The 17675-nt window shown below is 38.8% G+C and overlaps 1 protein-coding gene across 1 annotated transcript in view; it reads right to left on the reverse strand.

Annotated features, from left to right (window-relative positions):
- Positions 1 to 2452: 2452 nt before the first annotated feature.
- The window catches only part of LOC140733519 (meprin A subunit alpha-like), a 35311-nt gene continuing 20088 nt past the window's right edge, over positions 2453 to 17675 (reverse strand). The window contains exons 10-14 of the mRNA XM_073056951.1: positions 16287 to 16502; positions 10919 to 11377; positions 9723 to 9896; positions 5737 to 5926; positions 2453 to 2878 (exon numbers count right to left, since the gene is read on the reverse strand). Coding sequence (XP_072913052.1) covers positions 2725 to 2878; positions 5737 to 5926; positions 9723 to 9896; positions 10919 to 11377; positions 16287 to 16502 — 1193 coding nt within the window. The 3' untranslated portion in view covers positions 2453 to 2724. The remainder of the gene's footprint in view (positions 2879 to 5736; positions 5927 to 9722; positions 9897 to 10918; positions 11378 to 16286; positions 16503 to 17675) is intronic.

Below are 17675 nucleotides of genomic sequence, written 5' to 3' on the forward strand. Positions count from 1 at the left end.
AAAATCAAAGGTTACTGAGAGAAGGCCAGGGAGTGGGGCTGAGGAGGAGAATGAAGGATCAGCCATGATTGCAAGGTGCAGCAGATTTAACAGGCCAAATGGCCTAATTCTGCTTCTATTTCTTATGATCTTATGGTCTTACGGAAAGTAATGGCATGTAAACCCTTCCACAGCTGTCGTGCATCCTCTTGTGACTGTGAGCTAGGTCACCGGAGAGATACTAAAGCCAGTGATATAGAAGTTTTTATTCATCACGACAAATAGGATTCTTCTAGAGACCCTCTCGGTATAGTGCCACATGCTCGAAGTACATCACATTTTTATACCCTTAGATCAAAGGTAATTCAATACAATTTCAATAGTTACAACATTATTCACTTCAATATATTTGATTGACAATGCTTCATATATACAGTGACAAACACCTCTGAATGTTCAAACACCTTTGCTGGGACAAAGTAATTGACACAAATAGTCCAAAACTGGGGACAAGGATCCCAGGCACCCTAAGGTAAAGAATCAGATTCAGAATCAGGTTTATTATCACCGGTATGGGACGTGAAATTTGCTAACTTAGTAGCAGCATTCAATGGAATGCATAATATAGAAGAACAAAATAAAATAAAATAATAATAATAATAATAATAAATAAATAAGTAAATCTTATTCAGTATATTTTATACAGTATACGTAAATTGAATAGATTAAAAATCATGCAAAAAACAGAAATACTATATATTTTTTAAAAAGGGAAGTAGTGTCCAAAGTTTCAATGTCCATTTAGGAATCGGGTGGAAGAGGAGAAGAAGCTGTTCCTGAATCACTGAGTGTGTGCCTTCAGGCTTCTGTACCTCCTACCTGATGGTAACAGTGAGAAAAGGGCATGCCCTGGGTGCTGGATGTCCTTAATAATGGACACTGGCTTTCTGAGACACTGCTCCTTGAAGCTGTCCTGGGCTAGTACCCAAGATGGAGCTGATAAATTTACAACCCTCTGCAGCTTCTTTCAGTCCTGTGCCCTCCCCCCCCCATACCAGACAGTGATACAGCCTGTCAGAATGCTCTCCGTGGTACATCTATAGAAGTTTTTGAGTGTACTTGTTGACATACCAATTCTCTTCAAACTCCTAATAAAGTATAGCTGCTGTCTTGCCTTCTTTATAACTGAATTAATATGTTTGACTACGTTAGATCCTCAGAGATCTTGACACTCAGGAAACTGCTCACGCTCTCTCTACTTCTGATCCCTCTATGAGGATTGGTATGTGCTTCTTTGTCTTACCCTTCTTAAAGTCCACAATCAGCTCTTTCGTCTTACTGATGTTGAGTGCCAGGTTGTTGCTGCGGCACCACTCCACTAGTTGGCATATCTCACTCCTGTACGCCCTCTCGTCACCATCTGAGATTCTACCAACAATGCTTGTATCGTCAGCAAATTTATAGATGGTATTTGAGCTATTCCTAGCCACACAGTCATGAGTGTATAGAGAGCAGAGCAGTGGGCTAAGCACTGAGGTTGATTATCAGCAAGGAGGAGATGTTATCACCAATCCGCACAGATTGTGGTCTTCTGGTTCGGAAGTCAAGGATCCAATTGTAGAGGGAGGTACGGAGGTAGTGTAGTAAAGAAGCTTGGGCTGACTCTCTGAGTGCACAAATCTCCCAACTACTGATAGGTCAGCTCTTTAATGTGCTAAGTGACAATATCAGCCTGATCCTCAAGTTTCCTTGAACTTGTTTACAATGCTGCAAATATCTTAGCCTGTTGTCTGGTTTGATGCAGGCCAATTGACAAAACCCCATTGTCTTACATTGCATCTCTTGAGCACCCATCCCCCTACTGTGCTCCACAGACAGTATTGTTCATTTGCAAAAAGCATGCTTTTAACTTGCTTGCAATTTAAAATTTACATTAAGAACTGAAGACTGGTTCTTGTTTGAATTATTATCTGCCATATTCACATATTTCCAAAACAGTCCCTAATACCGCTGACTGGGTCAGTGACTTCACACTAACTTCAGCCTTCAAGCTCTCGTGATGGCTCTCTGTAGGCCATAGCTCGACTTCCTGTAAAGCTCTGGGTTGCCATGCTTGTATGCCACGGATCTAGCCCTCAGCAGACTGCTACTCTCCTGTCTTCACTTACTTTCCATAAGGCCTCAACCAAGTACTGACTCCTTCATTATTCTTTTTGCACTTAATGATCTTTCTATATATCTGTCATATTGCTAATCTGCCATTTTATACAAGTTCCTTTCCCGTCTATTTTTTTAAAATCCAATTTTCTGTTTTGTGGCTTCGAGATTGACTTCTTGCACAATCCCTCAGCTCAGCTAAACTGTTTTTCTATAGTCCAGGACTCGCCTAGTTAACCATCCTTGGTGTCTGGTTTGTCTGTTAACTTTGCAGTGGGGGCAGGTTGCTGAATAAAAACACACAAAGTACAGGAACTGCAGACAGGCATAATGATTTATTATAAAGCATCTACAAACAACACTGCAAACCACAGTGTGATTAATAAATTAACACAATTACCTTTTATGATCAATACTACAGTTAGAGAATACAGTAGTGTTTAATGTGATTAGATGCAAAATACATTCAAACTTCATGGAATTACCATAAAAAGCAAAGCTTATTGTTTTCCAGCAAGTTCTTGCTAAACTTTAAAACATTTGTAAATAAGTGGAAAAGATCAAGGCCTTATAATGCTTTGTTAGGTTTTAAATTTGTTTTCTGGCAATAATGTTAATAACAGCAATAGTCAACACCAGCACACCTGCAATTGCACCAACGAAGACTCCCAGGAGAGTGCCGTGAACCTGTGTTTTCTCACAGCGATCACCAAAGTGCTGACGTATTTGAGTTGAGGCACACCTGAAATGAAACAACATCGCAGAGTATTACATAACAAAATCGCACAAACAACAGCCTTTCCATCCAAAAGTTTAATGCTGGTGCTTACAGTATGTTCCATACAGATCCCCCCATCTAACAGCATCCAAATTCACTAACACATCTATTTTACAGCCTTCATGTACGTACCTAGGTTTCCCAGTGAGTAATAGCTCTCTGCCATACCAATAGTGCAAACTACGTAGAGCCATAACAAGCAGGTGTGAGAATGTGTCATCAGATAATGGCCAGGATAAGTTGTCAGGAACAGTTCACCCAGTTGCCCTGCTCTATATGAGCAACCTCTGAAGTTACAATTATTTTTTTTGATCATACTAATTTTCATGTTTTGCATCTTATTTGAACTTGATGATGAAATTGGAAAGGGATATAGGGCAACAGGGCAGAGTGGTTATTTGGGAAGGGGAACTATGGAACCAAAATGGATCTTGTCCGTATTCTATCAAACACAAATTAAATGGAAAATTCTTAATTATCTATCCTTATGTTATTAACCAGTTTCCAAAATGTGCAGGGTAATGGTGGGACAGGAAAAAGACATATTTGAATGTTTTGATATTGCCAATAAAGCTGTGAGCTTTCAGCAACCTAATGTGGTATTCATTTATGGCTGTGAGTGATACTTCTCCCTGAAGATTATTCTGTGTTGGAAATGGATGCAATGGACTAATGAGTCAGTTAGCCATTATCTATCAATGAAGTTAAATTAACACTATCGTGATGAATGTAAGGCAGGTGTGATAACTGCCTGTATTCTCTTCTTCAACAGTTTCATACATTTGTATGCTTTTATGTAGATTATAACATTTATGATAAACCTGGCATCATTACAATCTTAAAATCATGTAATTATATCAACAATTAAGCTTAGCATATTTATGACTCCTATGAGAGTATCATGAATTTCCAACATCCAGTTACCTATACTCATCCATCAATCTTCCCACCTTAAACACACACATAAGAATTTTCTTCCTGAATGCATTTCCAGTCTGATTGGCTAAGGAATGTGAGTAATGCTACATTTTCTTTTTCTCTCAAGATATACAAGCAGTAAAGGAGCAATATACTAGTAGTGACTATGGAGCAAGTTAAAGGCCTGCTTTTGGAACAGTTGGGTCACTGACTCTACTAAATGTGTAGTTTTATTTTTCACCGACTTTCCCATAAGAATATGCCTGGACTCCATTCATCATCCATGCATAATCATAACTAGAAGAATATCAGTTTTCATTGTCACATTGTAAGGAGTATGTGACTAAGTTAGAGAGAGTGTCGAAAAGATTCAGAGCAATGTTGCCTGTACTGGAGGTTTTGAGTTATAAGAAAAGATTAGTTCAGCCAGGACTGTTTTTCCTGGAGACAGGATGGTTGAGGGGAGGGGGCATAATTACAGTGTTCAAAAGGACATTTGGATGATGGAATTGATGGTTTTGTAGCTAAATTTCTGAATGAAACAAAGATTGGTGGAGGGAGAGGAAATGTTGAGGAAGCAGGGAATCTGCAGATGGCCTTGGGCAGATTAGAAAAATTAGCAAAGAAATGGCAGATGGAACACCGTGTAGGGAACTGTGTAAGGTCATCACAGGAGAATGAAATTGAGAGGGATAATAAATCAGCCATGGTCAAATGGTGCAGCAGAAATGATGGACTGAATGGCCTAATTCTGCTCCTATGTGTTATGGTCTTATTGTCTTATAGCTGTCTTTTTCCCAATATTCATGCCAGAGTTCCATAATTCAAACCCACTTCTCCCACACCAATCTTTGAGCCTGGCTTTTAACTCTGTGCCAATTTGCATGTGGCTCAGTAACACTCCTGAGATTACTACCTTTTTGGGTCTGTGTTTTAATTTAGTTCCTAGCTGCTCAAATTTCCTCAGCAGAACCTCTTTCCTTGTTCTTCCTAAGTCAATGGTACCCACATGGATCACAACATCCAGATCTTCCTCCCCCCATCCACCCCACCCAACTCCAAATCGCTCTGCTGAGTTGTTCCAAACCCAGACACCAGGCGGACAGCCCTCAGTTCTCTCAATCCTTACAGCAGAAAACTGTGTCCATTCCCCTAACTATACTATCTCCAACTGCAACTACATTTCTCTTCTCTCCCTCCACCCTGTTGAATGGATCCCTAAACCATGGTGCTATGGTTTTCTTGCTTGTCCTTCCTACAGCCCCCACTCTCATCCTCACAGGGAGTAACAATCTCAGAAATGTTGGGCAAGCTCAAAGACTGAAGCTCCTCAGGCACAACCTCTTAGATACCCCTACCTGCCTCACTCACAGTCACACCCTCTTGTCGCCGTCCACAGACCGAATTTGGTCCCAATATTCCCAGTGCTAACGGGTGTACTATTCCTGAAGCACAGTATCCAGGAAACTCTCCCCCTCTCTGGTGCAGCGCAGTGTTTGAAGCTCAGATTCCAGGTCGTCAGCTTTAAGCCTGACTTCGTCAAGCAGCCAACACTTGCTGCTAATATGGTCACCAGGAAACACAACGGGTTCTGCCAGCCCCCACATCATGCAGACACAACATACCATCTGATCCTGCATCCCTATTTTATTTAATTAATTTGGTATCCGGTGCAGTATATTCAAATGTTATTGAGAGAGGCTTTCAACAAGAAATAATTTGTGGTTCAGTAAAGAGCAGATCAGTTCTAAGCAATAATTGTATCCTCAGTGTCAAATACCAAACTGCATACTGAGACAAAAATAGAAACTGAGTTGCCTCAATAAACACTGCAAATTAACCGATGCACTACACTCCAGTGAGATGATAAGTACCCAAACATAAGTTGCAGAATCTTCACCTACCTGCAGCTTGCTTTCCCATTCACAATAACACATATTCCACCATTCAGGCAATAGCCAGGACTGCACGCCTCTCTGAGACCGTGTGGCTGACGTTCTGCTGAGAATCCAGTCTCTTCCACTGCTCGCCGATGCCTTAAGGGAGAGCTTGTAGGATGAATCGGCACTTCTGTATAAATCAGTGGAGTCAGATCTTTCAAAAAACAAGATTAGTTAAGTTCAATGGTTGATTTATTCATTTTGATAATTATTCCCATTTCCTGTTTCCTTCACTGCTCTCTGAGTTAATCTCTTTGGCTTTCTCCCAATCATTCATAGCCTCTCTCCAGTGTCTTCTTCAAACATCAAATTACACCACACTCTGGATATGGGAAGTATGGCATGGATCACTTCCAAGCATTACTCTGCCATTAAACAATACGCAAATCCATCAGGAGACTGAGGATTATGAACTGTGCCTAATCCATCCCTCCCCATCCTAGGACAAGTTCAACAAGCACATAGAGGTGCACATGCTCTCTGTTCCATGACTTGCAGGGCTACATTGCATATGGCAATTTTTGCTGCCTAAGTCACCCCAGTGCCTCTGATGCAGAAACCATACAGTTGCAAGTGTGGCAAACAACACTGGCACCCAGTCAAACGCTCGATGCTGTACAAAGGCCTGGAAATGGTTGTTACTGCTTCATTTTGGAAAAAAAAAATTAATTACTTTATTTTATGCTGAAAATAGCAGTATTATGACATGAGAGTCAACAATCAGGAATGCATGATGAAAACTTCATAGGATTACTTTTTAACTGTAACTAATTTCAGTGTCAGGATTTACAAGATCATATTTTCCTGTATTTTACTGACTATGGCATTGCTCGCCAATAGCAACAAACAAGTTTGTGTATTGTGCCATTACAATATCTTGACAACATTTATGAATTCCCTTCTGAGTGTGCATCTTTATCATTACTTGCTTATACTGGTCTCTTCAAAGACTTTTTTCATTAGCTTATGCCTGTATGCCTCTGTTTTGCTGTTGCTTTCCATGCAACATTTTGGTAATTGTGTTGAACTACGGTCTTCAGATGCAACAAACTCCTCTTTTGGAGGCACTCAGCAAATGGAGCAGCTTCTGTGGGAGGAAAGGAATTGTGAAGGTTTTTGGGTCGAAATCCTGCGTAAGGATATGCCCATTTAATGTTATTAATTAGTACTGGATTAATACTTTTTACAGAATATGCTTCTCACAAGTGATAACATTTGCTTCACAGATTACAAACAATGGTCTACACATTTATCAACGTTAGCTTTAGAGCATTTATATGTTGACTCCCTGATACTGTCTCGAAAAGCTCCTAAAATCTGTGAAGTTCATTAGGAGTTGAAAAATGATGTTGTTGAGCTGTTGTACGCAATGCAACACTGCCCAGGAAGAGTACACATCACTGGTCCAACTTCTCACTCCTGCCAGCACTTAGATTTGCAGTAAGAACTCATCAGCTAGACCTCACTGGCAGACTTAGTCTTCCAGATTAGAAGACCATTGCTCACCTCACCATGACTGCACCATTGACTCCTGAGGGTGGGGCCCTGCTCTAGAATTACTGACAGAGATCTTTAGAGGATCGTGAATCCCATTGCCTGCAGCAGAAATGACTTCTCTTCAGGGAAGTCTCAGAGCCCTGAGCACCCAACACTGCATTCTGGCAAATGGTTTTCAATCTACAATGTTAATCCTGCTTCTCTCTCCACCGACATGATGAGTGTTTCAAGCATGTTCTGTTCCACTTATAGATTTCAGTAAGAGCTGTTTTCTTTATTATTTATGATAACATCAATACTTCTTTGAAGAAGTACAACATTCCTGTTGAGTCCTGAGCCATGACAAAGAGGAGAGGGTGCATTCAGGATTGTAATCAGAGCGTTAAAGTCTTGTATGAGGAGTACTCAAAAATCCTGGTGTAAGAAGAGGAAGAACCACATATTACTACAAACCGAACCACTCCTCATCAGCCTCCTGCTATCTCACATGTCTGTAGTTCCCTATTATCTCATTAGCCACCTCAGAGGTAGTAGAAGTCCTAAAGGGACTGAATATGAAGAAGCAAAGATTTCCCTAAGGGCTGCTGAGATATCTCTTATCATCATGTCATCAGTGAAGAGGATTGGTGACACGAGAGAGACTGCCGATTCTGGAAATTTGGAGCAACACCTGCAAAATGCTGGAGAAACCTAACAGGATTAGCAGCATCTATACAGGGAAATAGGGTTGACATTCACCATCCCCCCCCCCCACACCCTTTTATTCTGGCGTCTTTCTTTTCAGTCCTGATGAAGAGTCTCAGCCTGAAATGTTGACTGATCATTTCCTTTTGTAGATGATGCCTGACGCACTGAATCCTTCGAATATTTTGTGTGTATTGCTGCAAGAAGATTGTGAGTCAAGATAAAATGGGTGATCTTTGGTTGGCATGAATTGTTTAAAAGCAGAGTCCAAGATCATTGTATGCAGCAAACTGATTATAATTACAATTTGGTAAGATTGGAACTATAAAGAATCTTCAGCTTCAAAAAAAGTTAATTCTTCATTGAGTGAACAGCAGTTTCCATTTCAAACAGAAAGTTTCTCTGAACATAAATATTGACAATTACTTTACTGCTGATATCACTTGTGCAAGTTTTGTGACTGATAAAGATTGTGGCATAATAAAAAATATTGCATAAAAACAGGCAAACGTTTTAACAACTGGAGTTAAGGCATCTTATCTTTCAAGGCTACATTAATGAAATTTGTAACTTTGAGAGATTGTTTCTTTAAGGAAACATGCTGCCAGTTTTCTAAGCTCTTGTTCCTATTTGACCCTGCTTTTCTTTTCAATATCTCTACTCCTCAGTCATAGTTGACAGACAGACAGACAGACAGACAGACAGACAGACATACTTTATTGATCCTGAGGGAAACTGGATTTCGTTACAGTCGCACCAACCAAGAACAGTGTAGAAGTATAGCAATATAAAACCATGATTAAATAATAATAGGTAAATGGGTTCACACCTTGCACAGATTGCTGTTCTTCATTTTGAACTTTCATAGCTGAAGATTGCCTGAGTCTTATGAGTCAATTTAGGTCAAAAGCTAACCAAAGGATTGGATTTGCAACACACTAACAATGTTAGTTATTTAGTAATAACTTAGTAAAATATCCACCTATTAATATTTATTAGGCAACATCTTTGAATAAATTACTTCACAGAGAATTTAGGCAGACTCCACGACCAAAGCACAGAGAGCTGCCCACCATTTGTTTCTCTGGAATGCTCTGCATTTCTTTATAATTCAGTCTAATGAAAGTGGCTGGATTTCAAAAAATACTGTAAATCATTTAGAAACTTTCTAATGTAGTGAAAGTGACAACATCTACAGGTACTTGGATACTTGACAATACAACCTCTTTTGTACATTGACTATTCTCATCTGATGAAAAAATAACACTTGCATATCCTTACCCATTTAGAGGTATCAGAATTTACCATAATGTCATTGGTGCCCATTAGAAAACTGGCCATTTTATTGGCATCCAATATTACTGTTATTTATCCAGGAAACCTTGAAAACAATTCTCCAATCTGCAAATACTGTCTGATGGCCAAGGCAATAGATGGGAGAATTGAAGGTCAATGTCAAGTGCTTGTAATTTTGCACTGATTCATTTTAATAGAATAGTTCTTCAATCCATACTTCCATCTGACAATACCATTTGCTTTATAAAATTTACCCAAGTTTCTCATTCATGTGTTCCTGGCATGAGCTCATCTTATTGACCAATAACATTTATTGGTTTCAAATGTACCAAATTTCCCTGCAAGAATATCTAAACAACTTTAAATCAAATGAGTGATTTCTCACTGTTAATAATGAAGCACAGACCCAAGCTTTGACATCAGGAAGGAAATTTAACAACCAAACTAAGAGAAAATAAGTGAGGAAACTTTACCATTGAACTCAATAAAAATAATGAGGTCATCATTTTTTAAGAAACTTCGGCGGTGGAGCTGCTTGTGTGATATGAATCCTGCCCATCCCCAGTAGGGACTCCGGTAACAATCGCACGCATGATCGTAGTATCCAGTTAATGTAGGCTTGTCCCAAAAGAATGTATCATTTCTGTCTGTAATTAAATTCACACAACATTATATGTTGTAAATCAGTTTCATGCTACCTTAAGCATTATAGCAAAGTGTAGAATCCTATGTGCATGAAATTAGAAGCAAATGTAGCAACTGGCTGTGTCACTGTCTGGTATGAGAGGGAGGTGGGGCACTTCACAGGATCAAAGTAAGCTGCAGAGAGTTGTAAGGATAGTCATCGCCCTCAAGAGCACTAGCCTTCCCAGCATCCAGGGCACCTTCAAGGAGTGATGCCTCAAAAGGCGGCATCCATCATTAAGGACCCTCATCACTCAGAACATGCCCTCTTCTCTTTGCCTCCATCAGGGAAGAGGTACAGGAGCCTGCAGACATACACTGAATGATTCACCCCTCTTCTCCTCTGCCATCAGATTTCTGAATGGACATTGAACCCATGAACACTACCTCACTAATTTTCTGCACTACTTATTTAACTATATACATATTTACTGTAATTCACAGTTTTTATTACTATGTATTGCAATGTACTGCTGTCGCGTAACAACAAGTTTCATGACATATGACAGGACTGTCAAACCTGATTCTGATTTAGTGGTGTTTGATTCAGTGTGTAAGTACAGATGGGCAATAGATGATGCCCTCGCGGAGTCTGTAAACAAATAAATAACAAGGAGAGACCACTAAATGGTTAATAGTTTGGGAAATAGGTTAAGGAAGATGGAGATAAGACCCATAGAAACTATGAACATAGTGTATGTATGGCATTGAGGTTTAAAACTGGAGAATGGGGGAAGATTCAGATTCTCTGTGAAACGAGCACAGAAGTTATTTTGTTTCATATTTCCCGGTGTTGTCTGATTATTTTCACTCATGGAGCACCAAATTTATCTTTTGTTTATTCACCTAGTGTCCATTATGCATACATTTTATACTAACTGAAATCAAGGAGAAACAGTTTGACCAAAGATCAAGCCCTTTCTTACAGAATCCATTTCAAACAGATGCTTAAGTTGTAACAGAGAATGTGCATTTATTTATTCACCTTGCATAACTAAACTTCCATTTGTAGTGAAGCTTCGAGTAGACGACATTCTAAGTTTTACATCAGGATGCTGGTCCATTACTGAAATGATAGCTTGTCTGTTCCCAGCCGGCCATTCAAGCATATCATCATTTTCACCACTGCACAGGTGGAAAAAGATCCCTGTATAATTTTCATAACGAGAATGAAGTTTTAAACTTAAACCATATCTATATCCTTCCGGGCTATAGAAACATGGGCTCAATATGTCCATGCTATAATTGTTTTGAAGCATTTCAGTGAAGTTCCTCAGGTGCCAGACACCACGAGGACACTTGGTCTCCGTAAGCGTGATGTCATCCAGGAAAATACCACCTGAAGAATCACTGGAGTTACCAATTACTCCTTGGAAAACGTAACGGAACTTGGCTGTCGCAGGGATGGTCACATGGGCAATGTTCCATGAATGGTTGCCATCCGCTGTAGAGAAAGAAATAAATGATAAAAACATGAAATATTTGTCAAAGTTTTAACAATCAGAATTATTTATCATACAATAGAGCTGAAGGCAAGGAATTTAACGTTGTTGAAACTTCAAAGGAGTAAAACGTGCTCAGATAAAATGAAGTGAAAGTTAATGTACCACTCTGAAAATAAATAGCTTCATGACTCCTAAACAACAAAACTTAAAAATATTATTTCCAACCAGCTCTTAAGCATATGCTTAGAGTATTATTTTAATTGGGATTATTTATTGAGTAAGAAACTTAATTTCTACTCTACTTGGATGGCTTCTGTTATTACATTGTAAAATTTCTCTTGCCTTCCAGATCAAAGGAGCCTCGGAAACTCGTATGAATTCTATTTTTTGCAGAAAATTCTCTTAACCAGTGGTATTATGTTCCTCCCTAATCTCCCTCCCAACACATTGATCATCGCTGCCATTTCCTGATCAGATTCCAAAATGAAAAACTACACCAGGTTAGCCAGCAATTTCTACTCTGCCCTCAATTTCACGGAGCACAGATCAGGTTCCTCCTTTCCCTTCTTCAGTTTCCCCTTCTCCATTTCAGAGATAGACTGGTATTCAACATTCAGGAAAAGCCAACAATCCCATAGTTGCCTTGACTACACTTCCTTTCACCCCAGTTTACTTAAAGGACGATATTCATTTCCTATTCTCTCCATTTTTGTCCTATCAGCTCCAGTTCTGCTACTTTCCACACCTGTGCTTCTGATTTGGCTTCACTTTTCCTTCATTAATGATAATTCTTAATGAACAGATCTTTAGCTGCATTCAATATATTCACTGTACCTCTGCATTTGATACATTCTCCTAATTCTGCGAGAGTTTTTTCTTTGTCCGCACTTTATATACAATCAGCTTCCATGTCAACCTTGTCCCTGCCACCTATAGTGTGGTACCACTTTCACATTTATCAATGTTGCCCTATAATAAAGTTGCTTATTTTTAAAGTTGCTTTAATTGAATTTAATTTTTCCTGAGTTTTCCTGAATTCAAGTGATTATCTTTTCATAATTTCCTACTATCTCCTTACTTTTCCATTTTTTTCCCAGTTTATCTCCTTTAGTTACTCCATCAATTCCTTAGATTTCTTGTCTTAATAATATCCCATAGTCATGTAGTCAGACAGCTTACCCACCAAGTGACAGAAACAAATTTTGGATTCACTGTAAAATTATATGTCTTTTTTTCCCCTTTCCGTATTTAACTTTCCGTAGTTTACAATAGTTTTATATGGTAACTCAGTATAAGTGATATCATCAAGGAAATTAGCACATGAAAAATCAATGGAGTTTCCTGTTACATCATTGAATTTGACTGTGATATGAAAATTATTTTGTGGAGGCTACAAAGGACATTGTATTTCCATTCCCCTTCCCTTTTCTTCTCTTCTAAATACATTCAACTGAATTTTGTCAGCTGATACCTGCAGTCCAAATTAGAACCACTGGCATTCAGCCTTGTTACCATTAAATCAGATTTAAGTGGATAGGGTGGGAGTCTGGGGCTTTCTCGGTGGTATAAGGGGCTGAATCTATCAGCAAACTCTGGGATTCTCCAGTGTTACACTAGGTTTCAAAGGCTACCGAGTTAGTGAACAGCATACATTCACTGTACATGGACATGATAGATATGTCCTATATATGTGAAAGGCTTAGTTTGTGGTGTATAACTCTTTAAATCTAAGACTCCATGACTAGGAATCATCACTCCAGTCCACTGAGAGGTCAGATTTAGCACAGGAAGTTAAATTCCATTTGTTTCAATAGGGATTCTAGCCTTGGGTTTAGCTATGCATTACCTTAACGTTTTAATTATTTCTAAATGTTTTTAAGAAATTCAATATATTTTTCGATTTAAGTAGTTGCTAAAGGTCTCCAAATGTCATGTAAAAGCTCTTAAGTTCAATAATACTTTTCACAAAAGGTTAATTCTTTTAGTAATTAGAATACTTTTAATATCTGTAACTTTTGGTTTTCTAAGTTGTTCTTATTTATTCCTTTAATTTGTGCTTTGGACTCCTAGCCAGAGAATTTGTCAGGCTAATAGTTTCTTGTAGTTCCATTTCAAGCTGTTATCAGTGTAACACATGATTTACAGACCTAGTCACCCTTTTCACCTTCTCCCTGGGGTTTGCCTGGTTCTGTTGCAATCCAGTTTAGCTTCTTCCTGTCCCTGGCTGGATGCAAATATCCTATGAAATTGGTGTTTCTATACCATTTCTTTACTCACGTACTGCCTTTCATGATCTTTTCTTTCCAATGTCAATTCCCACAGATTTGTGTAATAACCTCAAGATTGTACAATCAAAATAAATCCATTTCTTCAATTTAATATGAAGCCCTTGATTTTCTTTCACTTGAACCTCTTCCCCCAATTTTCCTATCCTAGTTTTACCAAAATTTTGAACAACAATTGAATGCCTCTTTCCAATTCCAGATTCCTTTTCTCTAATTTCTGGATACCCTTCTCCTGAATCTGAATGGACATTCAGACCAACCTTCCTCACATCCTTTCCCTTTCAGGGTTTTCAATTCTGACAACTGATAATTGCATCTAAACATATAATAAAGAAATATCCAATAAATAGTAACTTGTTGCTTGGCATTTCCTTCCCATTGGACAGTTCCATCCACAACAGTACCGTGGTTGGCATTCTGCCTCTCATTGATAGTCTTTTTCCTTATTCTCAAAGTTATTGTATCCACTGGGCAAGACAAAACATTGACTACTTATTCATTTTACAATCTGTCTTATATTCCATTTCACCAACTGAGCTATGACTAAGCTATGAAAAAAATAATGAGATCAATCAAAATTAATGTGAAGCCCTCACTGACTGAGACGGGAATAAGGGAATCAAAGAGAAATTAGATAAATACTTTGTATCTATCTTAACAGAAGAAGAGGAAATCTCTCTGAAATTTGTAGCACTGCTGGTCCAGATTAAATGAGAAGCTCAGGGTCATTATTAGCAAATTAGTCATCAGTAAAAATTATTATTGTTGATCTTTGGGGGGGCTCAATGGCTACAGGCTCCCAAGGCATAAAAATCTGCAACTTTGGGTTTAGAAACTGGTGGCTATGGAGGTACAGGCTATCATTTTCAAAAATTCTATAAATTTGGGAATAGTTTCCACAGATAAGAAGATAGCAAATGTAAATTGCTTCCTAGTAGTTACGAAGTGAAAGAGAAAACAAGGAACAATATGTAATTAATCTAATATCAGAAAGCAAAAATAATGCTGGAAAAGCTGGACAAGATAAGGATAAAATAAATATAATCCAAGGTAATGGTCTGTTCAAGGACTTAATGGCAGCAGGGAAGAAAGCTGCTTAGTGTACACAAGGTACTTAGAAAATAGATGTGGCTGGAATCAAGATAAACTTATGACAGCTAAAAAAACATTTGATTAATCTGTTAGAGCTATTTGAGATGGGAGTTAGCAAAATAAGTAAGAACAAGCTAGCTAATGCAGTGCATTTGGCTTTCTAAATCGGCTGCCACATTAAGAGATAATTAAACAAAATGAAAGTGAATGCACATGGGAACAATAGCTTGCACGGACTGAGGATTACTTAATCAACAGTAAACAGATTACTTTCTAGCTTGAAATGCTGTGGAGAGTGGTTGACCACAGGGAATGCTGCTGTGCCTCCAGATGTTCATGATGTATACCAATGAAACAGACGAAGGCAATAAGTGTAATATATCCAGTTTGGTGATGATACAAAGCTAGGTGGCAGTGTGGGCTGTCGGGGGATGTAATGAAGCTGTAGAGGGATATAGAAAAGGTGACAGATTGGATTAGACATGTCAGATGGAAAATATTATGGAAATGTATGAGATCAATTAGTTTGATAGGGAAAACAGAAAGCTAGAGTGTCTTTTTTTTAAGTGGTGAGAGATTGAAAATTGGTGGTGTTAAGGGGGATCTGGGCATTCTTACCCTTAGACATTGAAAATAAACGTACAGGTACAGGTACAGTACAACTAGGAAGGCAGACAGTGCATTGCCTTTAATTGCAAGTGGAGTAGAGTACAAGAATGGAAAGGTTTTGCTCCGATTACATTGACCCTGGTGAGACTACATCTGAAATATTATGTACAGATCTGTGACAAAGCAAGAGGAATATAAGTTAACCAGATATGGCATTTAATGAGAGATTAAGAAGTGGTGTAGTGGCATCAGCGCCGGACTTCAGGGCGAGAGGTCCTGAGTTCGAATCCAGCCGGCTCCCTTGCATGCTTTCCATCCGTGCTGGGTTGAGCGCTGTGCTAGCAACTTGTCCTTGTAAAAAAAGAAATGCTAAAGAAACACCGTATAATGAGCAATCACCAAATGAGCAGTGCAAAAAGCTTGTTATGACGGCACCCCGACGACCCCATCAGGAGGAGTTAAGGGCTCCTCCCCTTTTAAGAAGACTAGACCAATAATTGATAGTGACGACATTAAGAAGCATAGAACTTGACTAGGTAGATGTTGGAAAGATATTTCCCCTGGCTGGAATATCTAGAACCAAAGGTAATAATTTTAAAATAACTATTTGGCCAGACAGGCCAGAAAGGAGGAGAAATTTCTTCACCTGGATGTAGTAAATTTCAGCTCAATCCCTGAGTCTATTCAAGTCAGAGATTAATAGACGGTTAGATATTAAACATTCAGACACTAAGGTAACTACATAGATGGGGGGTCTTTAGAGGGTTACGGGCCAAATGCAGGCAAATAGGACTAGATTGGAAAGCACCATGGGCAGCCCATTTCCTTTTTGTATTTCTCTAGGTCTCTAAATGTGAGGTTGGTGTCGGGTAATAGTGATGAAGTAAAAAATTGCATTCTCATTAACCTCAAAAGTTCATACCTTGTAATGTATGAATTTTAACTACTTTTCGAACATTTCCAGTTCCGTCATCCATTTTCATCCATATAACGAGCTTATCCATTGGACTGCCTGTCATCTTATAGAAAAACTGAAGACACTGCTCATTCCTTCTGGGATACAGAATCCTGGACTCCAGAATAGCACTTTGACCAGTCTTGCCATTCTTAGTATCAAAGTACATGTAGTATCCAGCATCTAAATTGAGAATAATTTGTTAGAAACTGGAGAATGTGGAATTATTTTGAATGTAGTAAAAAAAACACTCAATTTGATGAATCTGCAGCAATTTGACGAATTAGGATGTACAAAGTGCAAATAACGGAAAAAGTATAATTTTTAGTTTGACACATCTAAGTCAAATCAAGTTTGAGGTTGAAGCATGTTTCAGATTAAGTAATTAAATAAACAATTGAAGATTATACTGATTAGTTGTTTCTCACTGGATAGAACTGGATAAAACAGGAGCTCTGCTTAAGTTAATAATATTTATATAACTCAGCTTAAAAATGTGGCAAATGCCTATTAGCAATCGGTTGACCATTTAGGGACTGCTAATGTTAGATCAATACTGAAATAAGTGTTTGTATACCAGTTATATCTTAGTTCCACTCCTGGCTTGTCCATTGATATGTCACTGCAAGCAAGTCTTTCTCTCTCTCTCTCTTTTACTCTTTTTTCTCTTTCTTTCTTTCTCCAGCAATGCAATCAATCCCCTTTAGAGTTACCCTGTTAATTCTTTACTTCTTTTTTTCAAACTAGGCCAACAGGGATAGATGACCTTCTTCCTATATTTTATTCAGCCTCTGAATAATCCTGTGGAGTTCTCTGCTCAACTTCTCACTGCTACGGGCAGAAGTTGCCACTTGTTTCAAAAAGGCAACAATTATACCAGTGTCTAAGAAGAATAATGTGGGCTGCCTTAATGACTATCGCCCAGTAGCACTCACATTGACAGTGATGAAATGCTTTGAGAGGTTGGTCATGACTAGACTGAACTCCTGCCTTAGCAAGGACCTGGACCCATTGCAAATTGTCTATCGCCACAATAGGTCAACAGCAGATGCAATCTCAGTAGCTCTCCACACAGCTTTAGACCACCTGGACAACACAAACACCTACGTCAGGATGCTGCTCATTGACTATAGCTCAGCATTTAATACCATCATTCCCACAATCCTGATTGAGAAGTTGTGGAACCTGGCCCTCTGTACCTTCCTCTACAATTGGATCCTCAACTTTCTAATCAAAAGACCACAGTCTGTGTGGATTGGTGATAATATCTCCTCTTGCTGGCGATCAACACTGGTGCACCTCAGGTGTGTGTTCTTAGCCCACTGCTTTACTCTCTATGTACTTGTGACTGTGTGG

The sequence above is a fragment of the Hemitrygon akajei genome, chromosome 9 (assembly GCF_048418815.1).
Source record: "Hemitrygon akajei chromosome 9, sHemAka1.3, whole genome shotgun sequence".
NCBI classification, from domain to species: domain Eukaryota; kingdom Metazoa; phylum Chordata; class Chondrichthyes; order Myliobatiformes; family Dasyatidae; genus Hemitrygon; species Hemitrygon akajei.